This window comes from Peromyscus leucopus, chromosome 6 (genome assembly GCF_004664715.2).
Source record: "Peromyscus leucopus breed LL Stock chromosome 6, UCI_PerLeu_2.1, whole genome shotgun sequence".
NCBI lineage: Eukaryota > Metazoa > Chordata > Mammalia > Rodentia > Cricetidae > Peromyscus > Peromyscus leucopus.
This window is the reverse complement of record NC_051068.1, coordinates 108617340-108643914: the sequence shown is the minus strand read 5'-3', so window position 1 is coordinate 108643914 and position 26575 is coordinate 108617340. Positions and strand designations below refer to the sequence as shown.

The window sequence follows — 26575 nt, the reverse complement described above, 5'->3', positions numbered from 1 at the left end:
AATGCTATATAGAGAAGGCTTTTGAATTATTGTCAGTTAATAACTTCTGGGGGAGGAAGACTCAACTTTTAAGGGTGTGATCCAAGTGGTATCACACATTGTAGTGATAAAACAAAGAAGCAAACCATGGAAAGAACTTGAGAGGGGGTGGAAGAATGGGATGATTCTGGGAGGGATTAGAGGAGGTGCAGGGGATAAATACGATTCATTGTATGTACATGGGAAATTCTCAATGAATTATATATCTGTATTTAAAGGGCTGCTGAAATATAACGTATTTGTCAGAGATACAGGATGAAACCAGGAAGTGGGCACCGTTTGGGGCATACATGATTTTTATGCAGTTGACTGGTCCACTTCACATGCCTAACAGTCTGTTTAATGATTTGTTTGCTCTGAGATGCTTCCTTAGTGGTCTGTGTGTTTTATGTTTCATATCACCATTAATATTGAATATGTAATGCCTGGTTTTTAAAACAGAAAACAATACAAGATGGGTAAAACAGGACAAAAGATGTGGAATTCAATTCCTACTATCCATTTTCGCCTTTCCTTTACCCAATAGAGAAATTGCACCGAATAAGGAAGAAATCTTTTATTCAGAACATGCTGTGATAAAAAGGATAATAAAAATGCCAGGGAAGTCATGAAAATAATTAAATGTTTAATATATTCACACAGACAGAGAAAAATCACAGGAAATTTTATAAAGTTTAATGAAAGAGAAAGATATTTAATAATTATAATACTCAGGCAAAGTTTATAATTTTAAAAAGTTAAGTGGTGATTCATGTTTGATCTGAGTATTTTATTTCCTTTTAAGAAATTAAGAAAACTAAATTTCCTGTCTCCCTAATTCCCAAATAGAGACTCACACAAACCCATGTGAGCTTCCTCTTCACTGATTTAGGCCACATGGACCGCATTTTTCATTTTGCCTGTTCGTTTCTTCATTTGTTTTCAGGTTGGCACATAAAATTTTAGAATTTCTATCTATGTTTCATGCATCATTGTTTATACATAATATATATGTATACATATATATTTATCTCAAAGTTAGAAAAATAATCCAGCAACTTTTTTATTTAGTCTTTTATTTTTTTAAAGAATTTCACATAAGTACTACATTTATGTAATATCTGTCCTCACTCCTTTCTCCTATTCCTTCTGTGCCCCCACCACTCACTCTGAAATCTATGACCTCTTCTTTAATTATTATTGTTGGACACACACTCACTCATACTGATATATATATATATATATTCCTGCTAAATTAACTTAATGTTATTCATAAGCACAAAACACTACTGTATGCATACACTTGTATATATTGCATATGTATTTTTGAATAAAATATGTTTAGTGCTGACTGCTTTGGATTAGGTAACCTATAAGGGGACTTGTCCCTGCAGAAGAGTGAATCTCTTGATGTCAGTAGTCATCAATTGCTTATAATTCTTCATCCAGGGATAGGGCCTTATGTCATGCAGTCTATACACATTGACATATCAGCTGGTGTTGTGATTGTGCTGGTCTTGTTTAGGCAACCATATTGTTTAGATTTTACGAGTTTGGTTTCCCTATCATTAGTAAAAAATACTATCTCATACAAAAGTCTTAGTCTTGTGGCTCTTATCATCTTTCTAGCCCTCATCCCTGATGTTTCCTGAGACTTAGGTCAATAGAGTCTCTTTGAAGATTTGTCACTTAGGGTTGGGCACCCCATGGTCAATTGTTCTCTGCATTTTGATTAGTTTTGGATTCCTGTAATGGTCTCTGCCTATAACAAAAAGCTTCTTTGGTGAGGGGTGAGAGCTCCACTTATCTGTGGGTATAAGAATGCGTATTTAAAAATGCAGTTAGAAATTTTACTGACTTAGGAAAATGGCAATAGTAGCTTTTCCTTTAGTTAGTATCCAGAACCTCACCAATCACAAGTAGCTCGGTAGGTCCTCCCATTTTAGTGGACCTTAAGTCCAACTAGATGGCTGTTGGTTGTCCATGAGACATGTGTACCACTTTTGCACCCATGGGATATCTTGCTGTACTGTTCATTTGTGTGTTTGTAGACCTTTCTGCTAAACAGACTTATTGATTCTTTTTCTTCCCTTAGCAGCTTACAAAGCACATTCAGATCCTATGAAGGGTATTCCTCAGGAAGGAGTCTTCCATCTTTATTTCACCTCAATTCCTTCAAATCCTATATCTCAAAAATGTACTGTCTTCAATGGGATCTTCCTCAATCTCTTTCTACAGAGAATAAATGTTCCCATTTATAAATTTTCACATCTTTGGTTAGGTTTATTCCTAGATATCTTTGGAGGCTATTGTTAATGGAGTGTGGCTACAATGTGCTACTGATTTTGTAAGTCTTAGCTAACTCTTAATTTAGAAAATGCTCTCTGCTGATTATTTCGTGTAAGTTGATTTTTATATCTTACCATTTACCAAAATCATAATAGAGAATATTACAGAGAACTCAAGATCAAATGAAAATGGAATTGAAAAACTCAAAAACATAATTATAAAACACAGAGGGAAAGCCTTATAAGTAGAATGGACCAAGTAGAAATAGATTATCAGGAATTAAAAATGAAGTAGATAAATTGGATAAATGGGTGATGAGGCTCATGACTTGTCTGATGGGAACAGTGTTATAATGGTATGTCTAGATATTAGTATCTGGATTTATTTATGTGATTATTTGGTTTAAGATCTGAAATACGAAAGATAGTCTTTATACTTCTTGTGGTCCTTCCCTATTGTCCTGGCTGGTTTTGTCAACTTGACACAAGATAGAATCATATGAGAAGAGGGACACTCAACTGAGAAAATGATTCTATAGGACTTTCCTGTGGGCAAGTCTGTAGGGTATTTTCTTAATTAGTGCTTGATGTGGGTGGTGTCATCCCCAGGCAGGTAGTGTTGGGGTGTATATGAAAATGGGCCAAGTAAGCCATGAGAAGCAATTCAGTAAGTAGCTTTCTCCTGTGGGTTCTGCTTTGGTTCCTGCCTCCAGGTCCCTTCCTCATGATCCTGTTTGTACTTCCTTTGAGGGTAGACTATGATGTGAAAGTGAAAACAAAATATAACCCTTTTCGCCCCAAGTTGATTTTAGTCATGATGTTTTATTACAGCAATAGAAACCCTAAGACACCTCCCCTCCAGGAAAGACTTGATCAGGCTCCTGTGCAGTCTCCTTCTGCTCACCCCTGGACTTTTTACCCTTTCACACTAGCCTTCCAAGTTCTGTCACTTCAATGTGCTTAATTTCTTCAGTCTACAACTGGACATCATTGTTTCCCATCTTGTAATCTGAAGGTTTCTCTGGTCCTGCCAAGCACCACCCTCCCCCAGTTCCAGTCCCACAGCCATTTATAAAATAATCACTCAGAAACTTAATAATATTTTTAACTGCTCAGTCTTTAGCTCAGGCTTATTACTGACTAACTTTTACACTTAAATTAACCCATAATTTTTATCTCTATTAAGCCATGTGGCTTGATACCTTTTCTCAGTTCCACCTTGTCATCTTGCTTCCTCTGTGTCTGGTTGGCAACTCCTGACTCAGCCTTCCTCTTCCCAGAATTCTCATCTGCTTGCCCCATCTATACTTCATGCCTGGCTACTGGCCAATCAGCATTTTATTAAACCAGTGTACAAAAGCATTATTCCATAGTACCATCTGCCATTGAAATTCACTGTTTCTAATTTCACTTATCATGTGCTACCCCATTGCTCATCTCTAGTACTTCCCTTTGGGTACTTTATAAAAGCTCCATTCTTGATTTCATTAGAGCCTGGTTTTCTCGTTTAATTTCTCCATGAACTTAACATTAACTTAGTCTTTTTTCTGGAAGTACTAAATGTGGATTGCTGACATTACTCACTGAGAATTGCTTCTGTTTGTTTTAATATTTTGTCACTGTAATCAATGTAACAGGAAACATAATCTGTAGAAAGACCCAGAGGCCTAATTTCAATGTTTGCTAAAGAAATGATTTAGGCCTTTTTTTTTTTTTTTCAAGAAATTGAATTTACACCGGAGATCACTTTAAACTCTGTTTCTGGCTTGTAGTTTGGGATTATACGTTAGCCAGAACCTGCCCATATCCTCAGTTTTCACTGAGGCTCATCTCCAGGGAATCTGAATACACAGTAGGCAGTCTAAAAAAAAAAAAAAAAAAGAAAAGAAAATGTTTCCAAGCTTGAGTCCCAGATATATAGGACAACATTTTTGCTCATGTGCCAAGTTTCTCTGTACCACAATCAGCCAGAGTGAGTGTGCATTCACAGGTGTGCACTGGGCAGCAGGCAGTTGTGATGATTTCTTATGTGGGCTGCTGAGAAAATTTTTCTTCACTTTTAGTTCATTCATGTGTGAAGTTATTGTTATAATTGATGTTATTATTAACACCTTAGGTTTAATGTTAAAGAATTGGTTGTCCTATATCTCCACTTTGTTATATTTCTATAAATTCATTATTTGAAATTCTTCATAAAGCCAAGAAATAATTCCTTTTCATTCAGGAATGGATCAGGACTTTGAACAATTAGACATTCAGCTAATCAGTATCTCCACACACATTGCATGACAGGGCTTTTATGAGCCTTGATTCTAAACAAAACCTGCCTTTCTCTTTGTTTCCTCTTTCCATGGTTCATTTTCCCTTGTCACAATCTATTTATGAAACAGAACATCTCAAATGGCTTAGTGGAGTGATAGTACAAAATTTATAGACATTCTAATTTAAAGGGAAAAAACTTTTAAAGCTATTTAAAAACACTATAAATAAAAGTTCTTTTTTAAAAATACTGAAAGGAAAAAAATGTTATGCCTAAGCTGATAAGAGAAAGTGATTCCATAGCAACCTGAGATTTAGCAACTTTTTTTCAGAATAAACCATCCATGATTCTTTGAAGATCTTTGTAATATATAAAGCCAACATTTTATCTTCTTATCCTTCATGAGTTATCAAAGATAATAAGTAGCCTTATTTCATTGCAGGCAAGATGTGATCTAATTAGGTTTCATGTTTCGTTGGTATGCATGATACTCCACATCAACAAGCTGAGTTCAGAAGCAGGTCAAAAATATTTAATTTTTTAACAGTGAAGCTTCAAGTACAAGAACACTTATTGATTTATTTGTATATAATATCAGGTTAGAATGACATGTAGTATGGCACATTAATTACATTGTAACACTAACATCCACAAATTGGTATCTTGGGAGTGTCTTTGGGAAACTCTCTTGGGTAGGTTGTCCACCGATGGCCCTAAACCTGTGCACTGGCTGTTGCCCAGGTGAATTTGAGAAACGATTGTGGCATCAAATTCCCTTGCCAAGGGAAACTTACTCTTGGCTTCACGCACATTTCATTTCCCCTAACGTCATCTCCTCTAACTTAGTGAATAATGAAAGAACTGGTGAAATCAAAGGGAAAAAAACCTGCAATAACTTCATGGTTATTTGTGAATTCAATAACAACAGAAATGTTCATTAAACACATTCCATTAAAGCTTTTGTTAAATCTCCAGGCAATTAGGATGAGCAGAAATTATCAAATTTAAAGACATCAAGGAGGCAAAAGAGAGAAGTGTTTTTCAACAACTTGAGACATTCTGCTTAGATCATTCCTGGCCAATTCTACTGAAGTATAATTATTTATCGGATTGGAAGGAAACTCCGTAGTAAGTAATTTTTAGTTACAACACTTTAGTGAGGCCTGCTTGTCAGATATATTAAAAATTACCCAAGAGCCAGGGAGATGGCACAGTAGGTAAGGACAATGACCAGGGGAGCATAGAAACCTGACTTCAGGCTCCACAACACACAGAGATGTGGCAGAGAGATCAAACTCTACAACTTGTCCTCAGACCCCCAACTCTGTCTCCTGATACAAGTGCCCATGTATATCACACACACACACACACACACACACACACACACACACACACACACACCCCTAATAAATAAATAAATACCAAATGCAAAAATCCTAGAAGGGATTATTTGTCCATATTTATTTCAATTATTTAAGGTTTGGAATATGTAAGAATGAACAAATCCCCTGAGGTGTGTAGTTTTGTGTAAGGTTTACATGTGGATGCTTTTGTATAAAAGAGGCTAGAGTAGGGGCAGGGGAAGTGTTCTGAAGCACTTTCTATTTCTTTGGTAGAGTTTGAATTTTCCTGTGGATTCCTGAATTCAAAGTCCTTTCAATGGTGAATAAAACATAACCAGATGGGGGTTTTTGACAATTACTCCAGCACTGTGCTACATGGATAATCGTTACATTGCCTGAGGAGAATGAGATAGTATATCAGCATGGGAGGCATGGTGAGGGCCTCAGTGAAGGACCTGACAAGATGGATTATGAATGGCATATTAGGAAATTGTTCAGAGGACAAATAGAATCCTGTTTCAGACTGAAGCTTTACATTTGGTTTAAGTTATTATCTCTATCCTGAAGAATCCCAAATGTGCTATTCCGGGCTGGTCATTTGTTGTTCTATTTTATTCTAAATTTGTCTTTCTAAAGGATGCTGAGACCCTCAAAAAGCTCATTTTAATGAATATATTGTTTAAGGTGCTGGTGAGATGACTCAGTGGATAAAGGCACCTACTGCCAAACCTGATGACTTAAATTCCATCCCGGGACACACATGATGGAAGGAAAGAACCAATTCACTCAGGCTGTGCTCTGACCTCCATGCAAGTGTGCTTGTGCCTGCATACAGTACTGTAGGTGGGCACATGCACAAATAAGTAAATAAATAAACTACAAAATTAAAAATATATCATTTTTTTCATGTCACAAAGTAATGAGTTTTATTATGGCACTTTCTCATACATATTGTGTGTGTGTGTGTGTGTGTGTGTGTGTGTGTGTGTGTGTGTGTGTGATAGCTTCTTCTTATTCATCCTTAGTCCTCCACTGACTTTTACAAATCAACCACATTAAATTTTTTATTATTCACTTTAGCAAAAATAACCAGACATATGCATTTTTAAAAGTATTAATTCACTAAAAAGTTTAAAACATTTTAACAGAGATTACAAAGACATATTTTTAAAGGTAAAACTTGGTGAGAAAAGTGACATTTTCTTTCATTTTTTTCAAAGATCTTTAATGTACAGTTTAATGGAAGTCAGTTAGCCTCTTATATTTGCTTCAGCAATATATTGTAAATGGATAAAATCCTTTCTCACCCCCATTTACAGTTAATGAGAGAGAAGAGTCTTCAGTGCTGCACCCAGACCCCACAGCAGCAGTGTCTAAAAGTTCAGAGTCTGATGAGCACACTGCCTTTTATTCTGGGCTGATCTTACACTTATACCCATGATTGCCTCCATAGCATCATACAGTGGCCACTTAGAAAATACTGCTGTAACATATTCCAACAATCTTCTAAACACTGACATGCTTTATCACAGCACCCCAAATCACATAAATGAATCTCTCTATTGCATCAATCAGAAAAACTTTGGAAGCTTTCCAGTTCATGGTAGGTATATATTTCTCCCAAAATTCGATCTTTTCATGTAAATAATGCAAGATTTCTCAGTAGCAAATGAGTATTACTAGTTTTCCTTAAAATGATAGCTGCACTTCAAGCTTTCTCAAGAAAATGTCTGTGAGAACTCACTCACATGACCATGGATGTATCTGCTCACGGTTCTTTCAAATGCACCTTGAAACCAGTCTGGTGATTTGTTTAGCTGCCACCCACTGAACTTTCCATATGGGTTTCCTTGGACAGGTATTGACCTTCAACAGTAGACATGCATTATGCATGCTGATACACACAGAATGTGAAAAGGTCACAGGAGACTTTCTTTTAATCAAATTGTAGTAATTAGATTAACAGAACCTGGCCGATATGAAGCAACTATTTTCAAATACTGGATATCAGGCAGCTCAGGGATATCATCCTTGAGAGGGAGAGAGTGGTTGGGTTCCTCCTGAAGCTGCTACCTGCAAGCAGAAGCTTCTCAGGTCATACACAGTAGGAGAGAGTCTAGGTGGATCAGTGGCTTCCCGCAGTTTAGGAGACAGCAAGCGTGGCTCAGCAGGACTAAGGTCGGGGGATTGGAGTTTGGAAGCTGATGTGGGAAGAAGTCTATAGAGAGGGCTGTGCACGGCCCTTGATTAGGATTCTGCGCATAAAGTCCATAGGTGTGAAGAATCTACTCAAATCCAATGAAATGCCCTGAGGACCCAAGGATCACAGGAATTCACTCATGAGAATAGTTGGTTTCCGTTCCAGCAAGGGTGCTAAGAACTTCATTACCCCCAAAGCATCAGGTATCTGGGTACTGGAGGCAAAATTATCCCTGCCTAACAGAGTATACTGGCCCTTCCACACAAATTTAATAGAAAGTTTAAAAAGACTCAAGCTGTTTTGATGTAATAAAACTGTATCTCCAAGCAAAACTACAAAATAGCTATAGAAGTAAAACACTTAGAATTCACATCTGGTAGCAAATTTAAAATGACCCAGCATGCAAAGAAGGAAATTTTCCTCATAAACAGGAGAAACATCCATTGTACAGGACTTGATTCCAGCATATGTAGATATCCAGCAAATACAGTAAGAAATCAAATGATATAACAAAGGTGTTAGGCAAGAAATTTAAATAGATGTATCACCAAACAAAACATCCAGAATGCAAGTAAGCAGGGAAAGTGTTATCAATGTGATGACTCATTTGGAGAATAAAAATTATGTGGCGATATTGTGTTCCCCAATATATTGTGCACCTTTATAAACTTATTTGGGATCAGAGAACAGAACAGCCACTAGATATAGAGGCTAGAAAATGGTGGCACATACACCTTTAATCCAAGCATTCCTAAGGCAGAGATCCATCTGGATTTCTGTGAGTTCAAAGCCACACTGGAAACCACCAGGCATGGGGACACTTGCCTTTAATCCCAGGAAGTGATGGCAAGAAGCAGAAAGGTATATAAGGCTTGAGGACTAGGAACTAGAGCCTGGTTAAGCCTTTAGGCTTTTGAGCAGGAGTTCACCTGAGATCCATTTGGATGAGGACACAGAGGCTTCCAGTTTGAGGAAACAAGATCAGCTGAGGAATTGGCGAGGTAAGGTTAGCTGTGGCTGGTTCTGTTTCTCTGATCTTTCTGAATTCACCCCAATACCTGGATCTGGGTTTGTTTTTATTAATAAGACATTTTAAGATGCATGTTACAAAATTAAAACCACTATATGCCACACACACAGTTGCTATAATGGCTGAAATTGGAAAGGCTGTTGTTATTCAGGAGGTGGAACTCCCAACACTGCTTGTGGGCATCTATGATGACATAACTGGTTTGGGAAGAGTTTTATAGTTTCTTAGCTACACAAACATAAACCTGCTCTATGATCCAGTCATTTTCCTACCATTTACCTAAGAGAAATGAATGCATGTGTCTATGCAAATATTCATAAGAGCTTTATGACATAGACAAGTAGACATAGATGTGCCCATGAAAAGATAAATGTGTATATATATATTCATATATATATATATATACATGAATATATATATGGTGTGTTGGGAAAATTGTCTCATCTCTATAGAACTCTTGATCACGGTTCTAACACACATTTCCCCACCAGGCTTCATATTGCCTACTTTCCATCTCCAGATTTGCTAATTCGTTGCCTTCTCTTTCCTTGCCTTGACAAAACAGTCACTCTTATTCCTATGCCATGTTTTAAAGATTGCACCATTGCCCGCATGACTCCAAGCTGGCACACGAACTTTCTTCTCTTCCAGCTCAGTTGTACCTCTGCCTTATAAATGTTTGTTCTCTCATCTGTTGGGTGAGATCTGCACCTGTCCTTTCAGGATCTGCTGTCAGTATTTCCCAGTCATTGACCTGGGTCTTACCTCTCTCTTCTTCTGAGATGATCACCAGGTTATGGGATTCTGCACTGTGTGTGAAACAGACTTAAAATCCTCTAGGGTTATAAGAAAAGGCCTCATTATCTAATTCTACCTGAAAGGATTTTAATTAGCAGCAGGATTTAGAGACCCTACATTGATTTTTTCCCCACTAATTTAAACAATAATTAGTTGATTCCAACAGTAAAGGTATAATGATAGCCTAGTACTTTTAAGACAAAGGCCAATAGTACTGCTTTATACTTTTTTTTAGCATTTATTAAAGTCTGAAAAATTATTATGTGCCAACTTTAACATTTAGGGATTAGATATCTGCCTTTTTCTTTCTCTAAGAAACTAATGGTTCATTATTATTTCAGAATTCCAATTAAAATGATGGATTGTTTGAAATATATATTACTCAAAAAGTCTGAATTATGAATGTGAGTTCAGGTATCTGATACTTTACACAAGGGATTTCTTTTGTCCTGAAGTGCTTCTCTGGTTTATATAATTGAGTAAATAGTTGTTTTTTTTTTTTCTGAGGTTGTAGAAGCCCAGGTTTCAAGTTTATGGTGCATATTCTAATTCTTTTAAAGATTTTTTTACTTGAATCAATTTATCTTTTAATAAATTTCTGTTTTATTTTATTGTCTACATTTTCCTTATTTTCTTTCTTCTTGGTCATTCTTGTGTATATTGAAAATGAAGCAGTCATCTGGTATAGTAGAACACCCCTCCCAGGCTTTCCTGAACATCAGCTCAAATATCAAAGTGAAGAAACTCTAAAGAGGCAAGCCTTGATATGTGCAGCAGAGAACTGACTCCAGAATCCCAGAGTTGGTGTTGGTTGGTTTTGCTCTTATGGCTCTTCTGGGGGGCCTGCCACCCAGCTCCCAAATAAATCACACACAGAGGCTTATTCTTAATTATAAGTTCCCGGCCTTAACTTGGGTTGTTTCTTGCCAGCTTTTCTTAAATTATCCCATCTATCTTTTGCCTCTGGGCTTTTTCTTCTTCTGTGTATCTTACTTTCACTCTTACTCTGTGGCTGGCTGTGTAGCTGGATGACTGGCCCCTAGCCTCCTCCTCTTCTTGTTTGCTTGCTCTTTCTTCTTTTCCGCCTAGATTTCTCCTATTTATCCTCTCTGTCTGCCAGCCCCACCTATCCTTTCTTCTGCCTTGCTATTGGCCATTCTGCTCCTTATTAGACCATCAAGTGTTTCAGACAAGCAAAGTAACACAGCTTCACAGAGTTAAACCAAGGCAACATAAAAGAATACAACACATCGTTGAACAAATGTTCCACAGCATAAACAAATGTAACACATCTTAACAAGTAATGATTTGATTAGCATTGTGGAAGCTGAGGACATGGATTTTCAGCTCACCTTGGAAGCTACCTGACTCCCTGGAAGATGCTGTGTCATTCACTTCACTAGTCTTAAAGCTTCTTGGCAAAGAGATTCTGCTTTAAACATTTTTCTATCTTTCGCAATGACTGGGACTATATGGGATAATTTTTAAACTTTCCAAGATCTTCATGATTCAGAGAAATTCATTTTAGGACAGGAAATAAAAACCTCACCAAAATTGCATTTTAATAAAATATTTTTAGTTTGCAATTAATAGTTTAAATCATGAAGTAAGGCCTTGTCATATGGAAGCATAGACTCAAACATTATGATAGCCATTAAACAAGACTGCAGCTTATTGATGATAAGAGAGGAAAACACATTTCTGAAATAAGCTACAAGCAGACAACTGTCATGAAAAATGGAAGATATGAATTTATATGCTGACTTTTCTAGTGGCCCATATGAAGAATTAAAAACTCACCCTCCATCTAGTTAGAAACTTCTCGCTAATAAAATTGAGACAGGCCTTTCTCCTTCTCCACAGTGCTGAGATACAAGGACACCCCATGTTGGTTCTTTAATGTAGTTTCAGACCCTCATACAGTCATGACACATTTACCAAAAGAGTTATTGCCCCAGTCCTCTAGAGTACAACTCTTAAATAGCTCTACTACAGACACAAGATAGTGGATTATCTCTCTTCTGTATTTTATTTTTTTTAATTTGCTTTCTAACATACATTGATAAATTTCTATGGAGCCAGCACTGTTAGAGGAACTTGAGAAGGGCCACCATCATTTATTGATTATGACTCCACATTTGTCACAAATCATCATTTTCTAAGTAGTGACAGCTAATCAATCAAAAAACACACAGCCACTCTGCTCAAATGCTTTGGAAAATGCTAGATAATTCATTGAGCCATGAGAAGTAATAAACATAAACAGACTGTCACCCCTATGTAAATCAGCATCTGAACTAGAACATCAGCCTAATGTTAGATTAGCTATACTCTTATGCTATGGTCTGCTGTGGATATCGCTCTGTATAAATAAAATGCTGATTGGCCAGTAGCCAAGCAGGAAGTATAGGCAGGACAAGCAGAGAAAAGAATTCTGGGAATAGGAAGGCTGGGTCAGGAGACACTGCCAGCCACTGCCATGAGTACCAACATGTAAAATACTGGTAAGCCACAAGCCATGTGGCAAGGTATAGATTTATAAAAATGGGGCCAACGGTGGTGGCACATGACTTTAATCCCAGCACTTGGGAGGCAGAGGCAGGCGGATCTCTGTGAGTTCGAGGCCAGCCTGGTCTACAAAGCAAGTTCGAGGCAAGGCACAAAGCTACACAGAGAAACCATGTCTCGAAAAACCAAAAAAAAAAGGGGGCAGGAGGTAATTTAAGATATAAGAACAGCTATCTAGAAGCCTGAGCTACTAGGCCAAACAGTTTAAATAATATAAGTGTCTGTGTTGGGGTTTGTAGGGACCTGGAGAGAAGCTCTCCAGCTACAATGGTCATAACTGATGCCTTAGGCATTGCCTCTGGAGTTTGAGATCATATGTTGTTTGTAACAGCTCTAAAAAGTTTGTGTTTTTGATTCTATAAGATCATTCTTGTGATAGCTCTACCATCATGTGATGTGTATCATTGTAATCAAAAGTCTCTGAATGTTGATGCTTGTTTTTCTGGTTCCAGAAATAACCAGTGGCATGGCCTTGGGGACATCAATTTACAGCTCAGAACCTTATATTTCTGTTAGAACTGTAATTTTTCTCCCTTTCCTTGCTTTCTCTGTTGGACTTGTCGTTAGCTTTAATTTTTCTCCCAGGACTTAGCATCCACTGTTGCCACACTTTACTCATATCTGCCCTTCATTTGATAGTATACCTTGAGAAGTGAAGCTCATAGAAGCATCCCTAGCTAACTAAGGATCCAGGATAACTCATGACACATAGATGGTTGATAAATGTTGATTAAACAATAAATGTATTAATCTATACGGGGAGGATATTATTATCTACCTTGTAGAATTGGTAGAATGTAAGTAATAAATCAAAAACTATAGTATTGGCTTATAATAAATATTCTGTGGTTGTTATTAATATTCCTGAGAAGTTTGTTTATAACATTTTAGATCATATTGCAGTTTAAAATTTTCTTCCTTTTTGAGGATGAAGTCCTCATTATGAGACCATTCTAGCTCGCTGATCATGCTTTAAGACTGACCTTACTGCATTGTGAGGAAAAAGGTCACTTTCAAAGATAGTATGGCCATTTGTTTGAGTAAGAGAAACTCCAGCCCAGAGTCAAGGGTGCTGTGTTGAAGATGAAAGATATCTATTCATTAGCTTCTCTCATACTTTCATTATTTACTTTATCATTCATGGGGTTAACAACATAAAACACAGCAATTGTTTTGACACTTAAATACAGATAATGTCAGAGTGCTCTTATTTCCCTATTTCTTCCAAGGGCAGGGATCTACAACTCTTAAACCAACAGGAAATTGCTTCCCATTTTTTCTTTCTCTTTCTGGCTTCTAAAATTTAATTAAAATAGAATTACATGATACATAAATACAACCTCTGAGCCTGTTTAGTGTTGCTTGTGTGTGAATGATTTCAGGGCTGACCACTTGGTACTGGATAACCACTCTTTTTCTAGTACATCTTTCTGGAATGTTCATATCCTTCCAGAGTCTCCTCCAGTTCCCCCCTTTGAGCCTCATCATTCCTCCAAGTTTTCACTGTTTGTTGTGCGTATGACCTTCTCTGCTCAGCCACTCAGATTGGGCTGAGCATGGATGCTTCACTCTTTCTTCTCTGCACAAACTCCTTTATCTTGTCTGCAAGGAAGCCTGTCACATTAGCATCCATTGTTCTAGGTAAAGACTTGTAATGTATTGAAGGCTATTTCAGAAATGGAGACATCAAAGTTAATTCCCCATAATGTTGGCATCTGTCCACCCTTAATCCACCCTAACAACTTCATCTCCATATATTTCCAACTAAAAAAAATAGCCTGTTCATTTCACAAATAATAATTGAGTGCTTATCAGGTTCAACACAGAACAAGGTAGTAAATTCTTCACTTTTTCAGAGAATAGAGAAAGGAGTTGTGAGAAAATATATACAATCACTATGAAATTTTCTCTCTTTCAGTCATTGTTCTGTTGAGGAAGCCAGCCTGAAGCCCAATACTCATGTCTTATCTAAAGTGGTACTAGTGTATGTAGCTATGATATGGATATAGATGTATGTAAATTTGTATAACATATATCAAATTAAAGTATACATATACGATATCATATGAGAAACCTTGTAAAAGATATACTCATATTTCATAACCATATATTCATATTCTAATTATTAAAATAAGATACTATATTTTATAACCATATATTCATATTGTAATTACTAAAATAAGATACTATATTTCATAACCATATATTCATATTGTAATTATTAAAATAAGATACTATATTTCATAACCATATATTCATATTGTAATTATTAAAATAAGATACTATATTTCATAACCATATATTCATATTGTAATTATTAAAATAAGATACTATATAATTTATGTGTATAGACATAATTTGTGTATATTATATATTTGTACTTATATCCTTAGGAGATAAATAACTTGTGTAAGTATATAGTTATATACACACATATATGTACAAATTATGTATGTTATATGTATTATGTAAGTTATATATGACAATTTGTGTTTCTATGGAAAAGATAATGTTTTCCTAATTACCCCCTATGTATATAAAGTTTATTTGGAAGTAAATAAACAAATAATTTCTAAATAATATTGAAGTTTTATTTTATACTCAGGGAAGAAAAACCCATAATGTCTTTACTTTGGAAAAGTTAAAATTTTTATATTGAGCACTACTCATAGCTTTAACTTAATTATATCTACTACTGTGAGTCTTATAATGGCTAAAAGTTCTGTTGTCCCTTCAGAATTTTGAAAAGTTTTAATAAAGGAAGAGAACTTTCTGTTTGCCTCAACAATTTGTAGAGGAGACTATTTCCAACACAATTTAAAAATTAAATAATTTATAATTATTATACAATTAAAAATATCCATAAATAATTTTGATGAGCAGAAATGCAAAAATCCAGCATTGAAAGGTTAGTTTGTATGTGTTCACAATATAATACAGTGTGTGGAAGTCTTGATGAACTGAAAAGAACAGCTAGCATATAAAGTATCATTACAGCACATAAAGATGTTATATAGCTCAGATTGGCCTTGAACTCATTATGTAGCCACAGGTGTACTTGAACTCTTGATCTTCCTGATTCCACCTTCTACCATGCCTGATTTAGTCAGGACTGGAGCAAGAACCCAGGGCTTCATACATTCTATGCAAACACTCCATTTAACCAAGCCACACCTTCTCTTTTAAAGTATTTATCTGAGGCATTTTGTCACTTTGGTGAAAATTTAGCTAGCACAATCACTAACAAGTTTTCTGAAATGTTTGATTAAATAAAACTAATTTTGCCAATGCTGATGTTCTTCATATTGATCTTGGTGACCTTATGTGATAGTTTATTTATCAAGACAGTGATTATTTTTGGTGATGGACAATACTTTTCTTGAAAATCATTGATTATTTTCAGTTGCTATTGTACCTTTTATGAGCATCCTGGTTTGAACACTCACACATCATAAAGCCTTGCTCCTCACTTAATCACAGAGAAGTACTGGTCAGCTCTTCTTATCTTTCTCTGCTAACTTTGGGAAATTAGAAAATATACCAGGCTCCACATGTTGCCTCACTCAGTATTTGTGTCTAGTATGTTTTGTCCAGAAAGAATCCATAGAATTTTGTTCAGACAAAGGCAATTTGCTTCTTACCCAATAACAGTTGCATCAGAAGTTTCTTTCCCAGTGACAGTTGTGTCAGGAGAAGTCCCAATAGTCAGAGTTGTTACTAGTTAGTTTTTACTTTTTACCAGGAGCTTTGGCTTCATAGGGCTTCTACTAGTTTGATTTGTTTGTCTCAGGAACATCTGCTGGTCCATGTTGTGGGTCTGAGGCTTCTTTATTTTTAGAAAATAATTAGCTTTGGAAATCCAGTCTTATATTTGAAATTATGCTTTACAATCATGTTTTGGGCTCTATTTTCTCTGGGCATCTGTGTTCATCTAATTTCTGATTAACATCAGACTTTCAGAACTACTCAAAGTTGGTTCTAACTCAGCGATACATGCCAATATCTAATGTCCTAAAGCAATTATTTTCCTTAGACAATCTATGATATCTGGCTTGCATATTGTAGAAGGGGATAGATTCATATATTTAGTCTGAGGTCTTGATCAATTCAGTCCTTATTTTGAAATAAATGTTTATAGTTTACTCTCTAGCTTATTCTGTAAAAATTACATTTCATTGAAGAAAAATCTAATTATGTATATAGTTTATGATACACAAATATCACATTTATGCATATGTGTATATATATATGTATATATATGTGAATGACACTCTTCTTGCTCCATTAAAAGGACCACAACATATGCATATATATATATATGTTAAAATGTAGAATCTAGAAATACCCACTCCTGTGATTTTGATATAGAAATGGTTAGTTTATTCTCATTCATTCAAGAATATGAATTTCGGTCACATAGTACACACATACATTTAACACACATATTGATGTATGAACATTTAAGTTGAAAATTTTGTAACTTGGATTCTTCAAGTTATACTATAAAAGTGTTTCACAATATTAAATATTGCCTGATAGAATTTTATTAGTGACATCTATTATCTTACAACATATATTGTCCCGTCCCCCCCCCCACCCCCCCCCCCCCCGTGTGTGGTGGTAATCTAATTGTACTGAAATGTGATTTTGATTGTATGTTAATAAATAAAGTTGCCCGGGGTCAGAGCTATTGAGCCATAGCAGAGTGTGGCAGTGGTGGTACACGCCTTTATCCCAGATATCTGTGTGTTCAGGATATAGCCAGCATTGGAGACATATGCCTTTAAGACCTAGGGCTGTACATCAGACAGTGACGAGCAGTCACGTGTTTGGTTTACAACCAATGAGAAGCAGAACAAAATACTAAATAGACGAACAGACAGAATAGACCTCCTTCGGGAAGCTGGGACACCGCAGGCGAAGGTGAGATTTTAGCTCTGAGCTCTGACCTCTCGGCTTTCTATTTTGCATTGTTTCTGTGTTTCTTATTTAATAAGACGGTTGGTTACATCTATACCCGTGGCCTAACTTGTTTTCTTTTCTTTTCTTTATTTTTTTTAAGACAGGGTTTCTCTGTATAGCTTTGCACCTTTCCTGGAACTCACTTTGTACACCAGGCCAGGCTTGAACTCATAGAGATCTGTCTGCCTCTGCCTCCCAAGTGCTGGGATTAAAGGTGTGTGCCATCGCCACCTGGCTGCTTCTAGTTTTCTGTTCAGTGATAGAGATATCTTTTTTTGTACCTTTATGGTTATATCCTTAGGATAAATAAATAGTCCTTTATACCCCAACATTACAAAGAAATTCTTTTTCAAAGGCACAACACTTTGATATGGAATGATAGACTGACTTGTTTTACAGTATATTAAGTGATATCAGCCTCTTGGTTCGTCCATCAATTGAAAACTGCAGTTTCCTACAACTTTCCTCTCTTGTGAATGCTGAGGCAGAGACGGAGACAACTGAGCACAATGAAACTACTCTAGAAACAGTTGGAAATGGCTAGAGAAATAAAGGCTCATTTTTATTTGCTTCAAACAAGACCAGAATTGGTAGAAGTCTGGAAATGTGGGTGCTTTGTTCCCTAATTCTTCAACTTTCATAAAACAGAAGCAAGACAAAACAGAAAGCAATCGTTCCTTATTAGAAGTGACTGCAGTCTGCTCCATCATCTCCCTTCCCAGCTTGCCCAATCCTCGTCCTCAGCTCGGAGCTGGTGACTTCTTGTTTGGACGTGATTGATATCAAACTCCAGAGTGGCCCGAAGCTCTTGTGTCCCCAAACAAGGAATTGAGCCAAGACACAGTTGGAGCAGAAGCAGAGATTATTTTCTTACAGAAAATAAAATTTCTGAGGGAGGGAATGAGCTGGGGCAGGAAGAAAGTTTATCTACTGAAAGGAATTGGGCTCGTCGACTCACCGGCACAGCGCAGACATTTCTGTGCCTGTTCATTGGGTGTCGCATGTGTCATGAGCATCTTAGATTGCTGTCAAGGCTGCGTGGTTCAGTATTATACTAACTCTGGGGAAGAAATAAGATCGGTGCTGCACAAAGGAAAACATGAATAACGTGAAAGCAGATTTTTTTTCTTGTTGTTGTTGTTGTTTTCTTAAAAAGAGCGTGTCAGAAACCAAAGTGGACTATCAAGCACAATGAGCCAAAATGGCCTTTGTCTCTCCCCACTGACATAGGTGGTGGCTGTGTCTCACCCTGTTGTTCCAATCTTAGATGGTCTTATAATAAAAAACCTGGAGCCGGATATTGGGGTGAAAACTGAAAGATCAGAGAAGTAGAGCAAGCCATAGCCACCACCTATTACCTCACCAACTCCACGAATCCTCTGACTAAAATCCTTCTGAGTTTTCACCCAAAAGGGTCTTGACTGAACTGCTTTAGTTCCTGTTTCCTCACACCTTATATACCTTTCTCCACCCTGCCATCACTTCCTGGGATTAAAGGCGTGTGTGCTGTGTGCTTCCCAGTACTGGGATTAAAGGTGTGTGCCACCACTGCTTGGCTCTGTTTCCAGTGTGTCCTTGAACTCACAAAGATCCAGACAGATCTCTGCCTCCTGGGTGACAGGATTAAGGGTGTGTGCTACCACTGTCTGGCCTCTATGTCTACTCTAGTGGCTGGCTCTGTGCTCTAATCCCCAAGCAAGTTTATTAGGGTATACAATATATCACTACATCACTCCACTTCAGGTAGCTGGACTTCACAATCTGATGAGATGGGCCAATCTGCATGGGGGATGTGCAGGATTTAGGACCTTGTTGGGCTGCCTACCTTTGATAGGAAACAATGACAACAGATTGTTTCTCATAATTACCACAAGTTGCCTTTGGAAATTCTGGAGTACCTTTTGCACCTGTGAGGAGTAGCATCTGGTCTTCTCTGACAACTTTTTTCCATATGCTAATTTTGCAAGTTTGCATAAGGTTCTCTGGAACTCACCTTCTGCCCAATTCACCTGCCAGGTAGTGAGGACAAAATTCTAACCCTAGCATAGCCATCAGTACCTTTGACTCTTCATCTTCAATCCTTTTAGCCAAAGACCCCCAGGAACATACTTCCCTTGGTTATTTGGATGTTATGTTTATTTTAATGAAGAGAAATACATCATGGAGAACCAAGGTATCTCAGTATGAAGAATGTATTAGAATGAACATAAGATTAGGCGGATGTGTGAACTGCAGGAGAGCCAAGCTGCCAGGACTATAACTTGCTTGTGCGAGGAAATGTCAGAAATAGTTGGATAGTTGTCTTTTCACTCTATGGTGTAACACAAATCTACTTCCTCCTTAAAAGGCCCCAATGATAACAAACTGAAGTATGATCCCAGCAAAGTTCCCCTCTGGGAGTCAATGAGTTTATTGGGTAAGAACGCATACGTGAAGGGCTCTTTACAGGAACCTGGGGAAACCAACTTCACTGGGAAGTCTTTGACCAGTGTGGGTGATGCCTTCCCCATAGCCATGCTAATAGAGTTTCCCTCTCAGTTAACTCTTGCCAGCCTGTATACTCTAGCACCTCCTGAGACCCAGATGCCTCATGCATTTAGGGCAGAACTGCATACAAATGGGAGGAAGGTGCAGAGAGTGGCCAGAAACTCAGATGAGAGTTCAGTGGTCTTCCCAAATCCCTCTTCTCAGAAGGAATGTTGCTGACAGACTAGCTAGTGATGGTGAAGATGTTTTCTGGAAAGTGGGCACACATCTAATGAAGATGACAGCTGATTTGCTTAGAGCACTGCATTCCCTCACACTCTAAGCAGATAGAAAGCACAGATAGGAAAGGAGCAACATCTTTAGTGCTGGTGGCCTTGAGTTTAGATTTGATACCTACGCTCCCAAACTCAGAAGCTTATAGCACTAAGCCTTAAGCACTGGAATCATGTGGCTTTTACCTTTCAAGGTCAGAGCCATATTGTTGTAGATTACCAAGGCACAGGCTTGTTGTTGTAGGCTTATGCTGAGGACACTTAGCAGCTCTTTGAATCCTTGGTAACTCTCTAACACTTCCATTTTGGGGCTTTCAGTCTTCATGGTCTCAGATCCTACCTTAGGATGCTCACAGTCTCTGTCTCTCAATAATGTCACAGTTCTTAGTAGTGATAGCTTCTGGCCTTCTGCAGTTGGCCACTTGGACGCTCTTACAGTGCCTCCTATTTCTCTGAGCTCCAGATACTTTGGTCTTCACTCTGGGTTGTTGTCTGAAACATTTTCCTTCCTTGCCAATACTGCCAATTCTGGGGGTAGAGGCTCTGAGAGGGGTCTTCTCTGCACTGCCCATGATAAGACAACAAATGGGCAAACACAGACCTTTTAGGACAGAGGTTCTCAACCTATGGGTCATGACCCCTTTGTGGGTCAACTGGCTTTTTCACAGGGGTTACTTAAGACCATTGGAAAATGCAGATATTTGCATTATGGTTCATAACAGTAGCAAAATTACAGTTATGAAGTAACAATGAAAGCAATTCTATGGTTGGGGGGTCACGACATGAAGAAGAACTGTATTAAAGTGTCACAGCATTAGGAAGGTTGAGAACCATTGCTTTAGGAGGAGGTTTTAATGGGACTTATCCCAGTGCTGGAGGTAAGGGTGACATCAATGTGTAGGAGAGAAGCCTCAAGACTAACTCCAAACGAGGACCAAACAGGCTCTTTTTACAACTAGAAAAGAGCTAGGCCACACCTGTGCTCAGATTATAATTCTACCAATCACAGCATGCCATACACTTTAATCATCACAGACCTTATACAAATCACTAGCCTCATATAAGCCCTTTCCCCCTGTTTATCATAAACTGTTTGTTGATTCACTAGGGAGGTGCTCTCCATCTTCCTTACCTAACTACGACAAGTCAGGCTATGACATGATCCAGAGCAACTGGAGCCAGGAAACTTAAGAGCAGCTGCAGATGACATCATCTAGTGGTCAACAGAGCTTGTCAAGCTTAAAGAGATGTTTTCTAGGCACTGAAGGCTGAAGTCATTATGTATGACTAAAGTCATGTCTCTTGCTAAAGTAGCATTAGCATTGGAGGCATCATTGAGATGTTCAAAGCAGCTAGGTGACCAGAGTGACCACATAGAAGGTCACCTAGAGAGGGGTTGTTTAGTTGCAAGCTCCACACTCATATTGGCATAAGGGAAGGTTCTATTAGCTGTCATTCAAGGAGCCAGATGCCTATTGGAGAGGGTTTTGTTTATTCCCAGGAAAAGTGAACTTTAAAGGGTGCCCACAATGCAGAAATATCACCACCAATACTATTACTAACAGTATCTAACAGGGTTTAACTCTCAGCTAAAGACCTATGAGAAGAGTTGGGTCCCTCTAACATGTCACAGGTAATTTTATGATTTCATAGATTAACCACTTTACTTAGAAGGAAGGCAAGTGTTCCAGTTTGCTTGGACTGACGTGGGGTGGAGGGTTTCCTGGCTCACGGTATTTTCAGTACTAAAGCCAAAAAAATCCTAGGAGAACTGGGAAGAGTGGCTGGTCCTATCTGAAGGCAGAAGAAAAGACACTACTCCTGGAACTGAAAAAAAGTAGTGGTCACTCATACCAGTCAGGATTGGGGAGGGCCAGTCATCTTTGATGAATGGATACTGTTCACGTTTGCAGCACGGTCTTGCCTCTGTCTTTATAATAGCAGAGTAGCCTTGTCTGGAGACATGAAACTGTTGTTATTCATGCAAGGCTCCCTCCTAGAAAACCAAACTCTTTTCACTTTCCCACGCCGGTTTCTGTAGCGATTCCCTTGGAGATGACCCTAAAAGTTACAGATGTCACCTCATTCTGAGAATCTTAATTTCAACCATATGGACTGAATAAAGACACTTTGGGTTTTGAGTCACTGAGTAGCTAAAAAAAAAAAAAAGTTCATTATTTACCACAATTTTTTCTTTCAATTGAGAACAATGTTTGAATAACTGAGACTAAATGCTGTTACTGCATGTGAAACCAGACAAACACCAGTCCCTTTACCCCTCTTTAAGCTCTGAAACTCATACTAATACGTTTCATTGTTCCTAGAACTTCCATAAAGAACTCACTTGAATTGAACCACTTTTTTTTCACAGAACACTTAAATATTTTGATGAACACCCATATTTCATTATTTTTTATTTACATATGTATTTATATAAGTATATGCACAAATGTGTCAGTGGAGACCAGAAGTTGTCAGAGGCCCTGGAGCCGGAGCTATAGGCAGTTGTAAGCTGCCGGATATGGGTGCTAGACCTAAAGTTGGGTCTTCTGAAAGAACAGTAAGGACTCTGACTAGCTCAGTCACCCAGCTGGCCCTGTGTTTCATCATGAAACTTAGTATCTAGTGTTAGTTTACTTAATAATTGTTCCATAATTATATTTTAACCCAGCTGGTCCTGGAACTCATTATGTAACCGAGACTGGACTTGAAATTTTAAAATACATGCCTTTTTCTCCTTGTACATGCTGGGCTTACAAGTGTAATAACCATTCCCAGTTTATAATTAGTATTTAAAAATTAGAATGTGTAATATAAGTTAGTACTCTGGCTTATATTGTTCTAACTGAAATTTTTCTTTATAATTTTCAAGGTAAATAAATTTTGTAATGCTCCTTTGGTTTATGAATAGCAATAGAAAAAAATGTGATATTTGGAATTTCTGAAAACATGTGACCAGAAGATGAACATATAATCATATAATAGATATGGCTTATTTGTAAGTGCTGTAATAGTATTTAGTCAAAAATATTATTTTAATGAATAAGAAGTTTATTTCAACTATCCTAGACTCAGCTTCTGTACTTATGAAATCTATTCCACAGCAGCTGTTTTTTTTTTGTAGTAGATGGAATGATACTAATCTGTATTCTTGCAATTTTTCTCAGGTCCTGAAGACTACCTTGAGGTCAGCATTCCACCAGACCCAAGAGCAAAATATATGGAAGAGACAAGTGGACGGGAGGAAACTAATGACCTAGAAGCTTCCAGAGTGTCTGTGCCTCTGGCCCTGGTGCTTCCTGGGGAAATTCCATGTGAGGTCAGTGGTGATGGCCTTTATTGCATGCCCTGTTCTTTTCATAGACACTAAATTTCACTGTGATATAATTTGCACAATTAACCTAGCATTTTGGTTTACTCTTTTTCACAACTACAGTGTCAGAACCTATATCTAGTACTCAGTAGGCATTTTAATATATCTTTGCTGACTAATTGGACATTAGAGACTCTCCAAACATTTAATCTTATCAAATGTGACTCGACACTTTAAAATGATACACACATGCTACATGTATTAAGCTACTTTTAGTAACTTGATTTCACAATAAGCAGGCAGCTATTTTATTTTCCAAAGGGGAGATCCACTGTTGACTAGAACTTAAAATCACTTATGTTTGACCAACATTTTAAAATTATAAATGTATTATTGGATGATATACATTCATATATATATATATATATATATATATATATATATGTATCATATAGGCTGGAAGAATTAATCTCTCAAGAATAAGAATACAGTTAGAGGGAGAATTTGGACATTCTTTATGTTTCTTCTTTTCTTTGATTGAGCCACTAAATTAAACCACTAAAAGAGTTTGACTCTCAGTACTGGGCCTCAATATCTATGGTATCCTTAGGTGGAAAGTGTAACACAAATTGCTAAACGATCTTATTAATTAAAAAAAAAAAAAAAAAAAAAAAAAAAAAAAAACTCAGAGCCAGAAATTGGAGTTAAAGCCTGAGAGAGATCAGAGGAATAGGAAAAGCCACAGTTAACCTCACCTCACCAACTCCACAGCTTCCAAAGAGAGCTACTTCCTGTCTACCCACACCTATATGCCTTTCTGTTCTGTTCTTTCATTGGCTCTCTCAGCCCAGTTATATCACTTCCTCTTTCTGCCTAGCTCTGTCACTTCCTGTCTGTCTGTACAGACCTCTAGACCTCTATGGTTAGTGCTGGGAGAGTTAGCTGTATCTTTGTCCAGTCTCTGCATAATGGGAAAGTGCAGGGCTTGACTCAAATCCTTGCTTGAGTAGTCTGTGAGGCTGGATCATATCAGCTAGCCATCTCGAAATTGTCCTGAGCAGTTTATAGTCCAAACCGGATCTTTGGGTGATGTTTGTCAGCTTAGTGGTATTATTATTGTTTATGTGGAATCATAATTGTGATATCCTATCATCTTTTTGGAGATTTCAAAGTTTCTATTATGCATGGTCATGGCTCCTTGCAGACATTTTTTTGGTGCCCAATGTGGGGCATGGATTTATGAAAAAGCCACTTGCCTGTGGCCTTGCAGTCCCCAGTTCAGACCTGAGCTGCACACAGCTGGTTGCAGTGGCACACACTGGTAAGATTTGCTGAAGGAGGTGGAGGCAGGAGGATCCAGAGTTTGATGTAGTCTGGCGTGGGGGGGGGGTTGCTGAGAAGGAAAGGGCAACAGTATAAAAGAGCCTTATGGGAGATGTATGAAAAGGTCCTTCTGGAAGAAGTGGGTGGATTTACATGACCTGACATCAGGAGGTCTCTGATGGCTGCTGATGGTAGGTCCCCAACTCTGTGGTCAGAGAAGCTGAACATTCTGTAGGATTGCTGAAATAAATCCCTTACTTCCATCTCGCAGACTGACTGAACAGAAGTATTGCTCCTTTAAGTCACTTTCTTGTCAGTTCTAGAGGAAGGAAAACCACTTAGACACTACCAGAAATGGCAGGAATTTGAACTGTATACTTGAGCTGCATACTTTTGAGATACCAGACACAGATGCCCAGAGAAAGACAAGTTGCCACATGGGTAAAAGAACAGATAGCTTAAGTTGGGGAGAAAAAAGCTAAGGAACCAAAGCTGGCAGCTCCTATGGAGTCAGAAATAATGGAAGAAACAGGAAAGAACTGTAATAAAAGCAATGTGATCTAGTCTCAAATAGATGAAATCAAAGTAGGAAATAAAATAACTCTAAGAGTAAAAATAGCTCCCCAGGAGTTATGCAATGAGTCTAAATAGCTACTTTTAAAAATATCTGCAGCAGTAGAATTTGAGTATTATAAAACCCTCCCCTTACTAGTCACACAAAAAATTGAAGACCAATAGTAAGCTTCAGTTGTCTTTAGGCAGACATACCTTATGTAGATGACTAGACAGTGGTCCTTTAAATAGACCAGCCATAGGCTTTTTAAAATTTTTGTATGGATATAGATAGAATTTTTTTCAGGTCTTATAAAGTTAAATTATTTCAATATCAAATTCATCTTGAGAACTCTACATTCTAAAAAACCCTAGAAGTCAAAAGATCATATAAAACATTTTAAATCCAGCATTATGCCTCCAACATTTCAGAATAATCTCATCCTTTGGACCAAAAATAGTTATCACAGACAAATCTTGGGCTCCCAGTAAGTAGATTTTAGTACCATCTGAATCCATATACTGTTGCCAAGCACCACAGAAAAGACCATTTGGTTCCAGCTGAGTGAAAATTATGTTTCTGGTTTCCCTGGAGAATGTTCAGTATATGCCAATTGTCTGAAATGGCAACCTTTGAACTTCACCAGATTTCTGAGACATCTTCTAGTTAGTACATGGGCAAAGACCAAAGAGCAATGCCCCTTCTCCTGAAAAAGTAACAACAGAGGCATCTCAGGAACCCTAAAAGTTCCAGCACTTATCAATGCTATCTCTGACAGTTTCTAGGCCATTGGAAGTGGGCTTTATTCACACCTAGCACTGTTGAAATCCATTTTGTAGTTCTGTGTTTCCATCATGTTGACATGGCCATGTGTTCCACGGGGGCACAGTCTCCCTTCCCTGTGATGAGAGTTAGTTTGCCACCACCACCCCTCAATGCTCCTGGCTGTACAATTGCTGGATCTGTGGACCCACTTCCTGTGGCATTTCCACTCACTGTCCACTCTTGTTCTGCAGAAGCAGCTCTTGTACATTGCTAACTGAGATGGAGCTTTAAGCTGTTTGCTGCCTGTGATCCTAGGAGCTGGGGAGCATTGATCCTTCCACTGCTTAACCTTTCCCAGCCCCTTTCTGTCCACAGATTATCAATTTCCTAAGCCT

At 37.8% G+C, this 26575-nt stretch overlaps 1 protein-coding gene across 2 annotated transcripts in view; it reads left to right on the top strand.

Annotated features, from left to right (window-relative positions):
* Positions 1–26575, top strand: part of Bank1 (B cell scaffold protein with ankyrin repeats 1) — a 264417-nt gene that overhangs the window by 44939 nt on the left and 192903 nt on the right. For both annotated transcript variants that reach the window (XM_028857459.2, XM_037207133.1), the window contains exon 3: positions 23394–23545. In XM_028857459.2, the coding sequence (XP_028713292.1) occupies positions 23394–23545 (152 nt within the window). The remainder of the gene's footprint in view (positions 1–23393; positions 23546–26575) is intronic.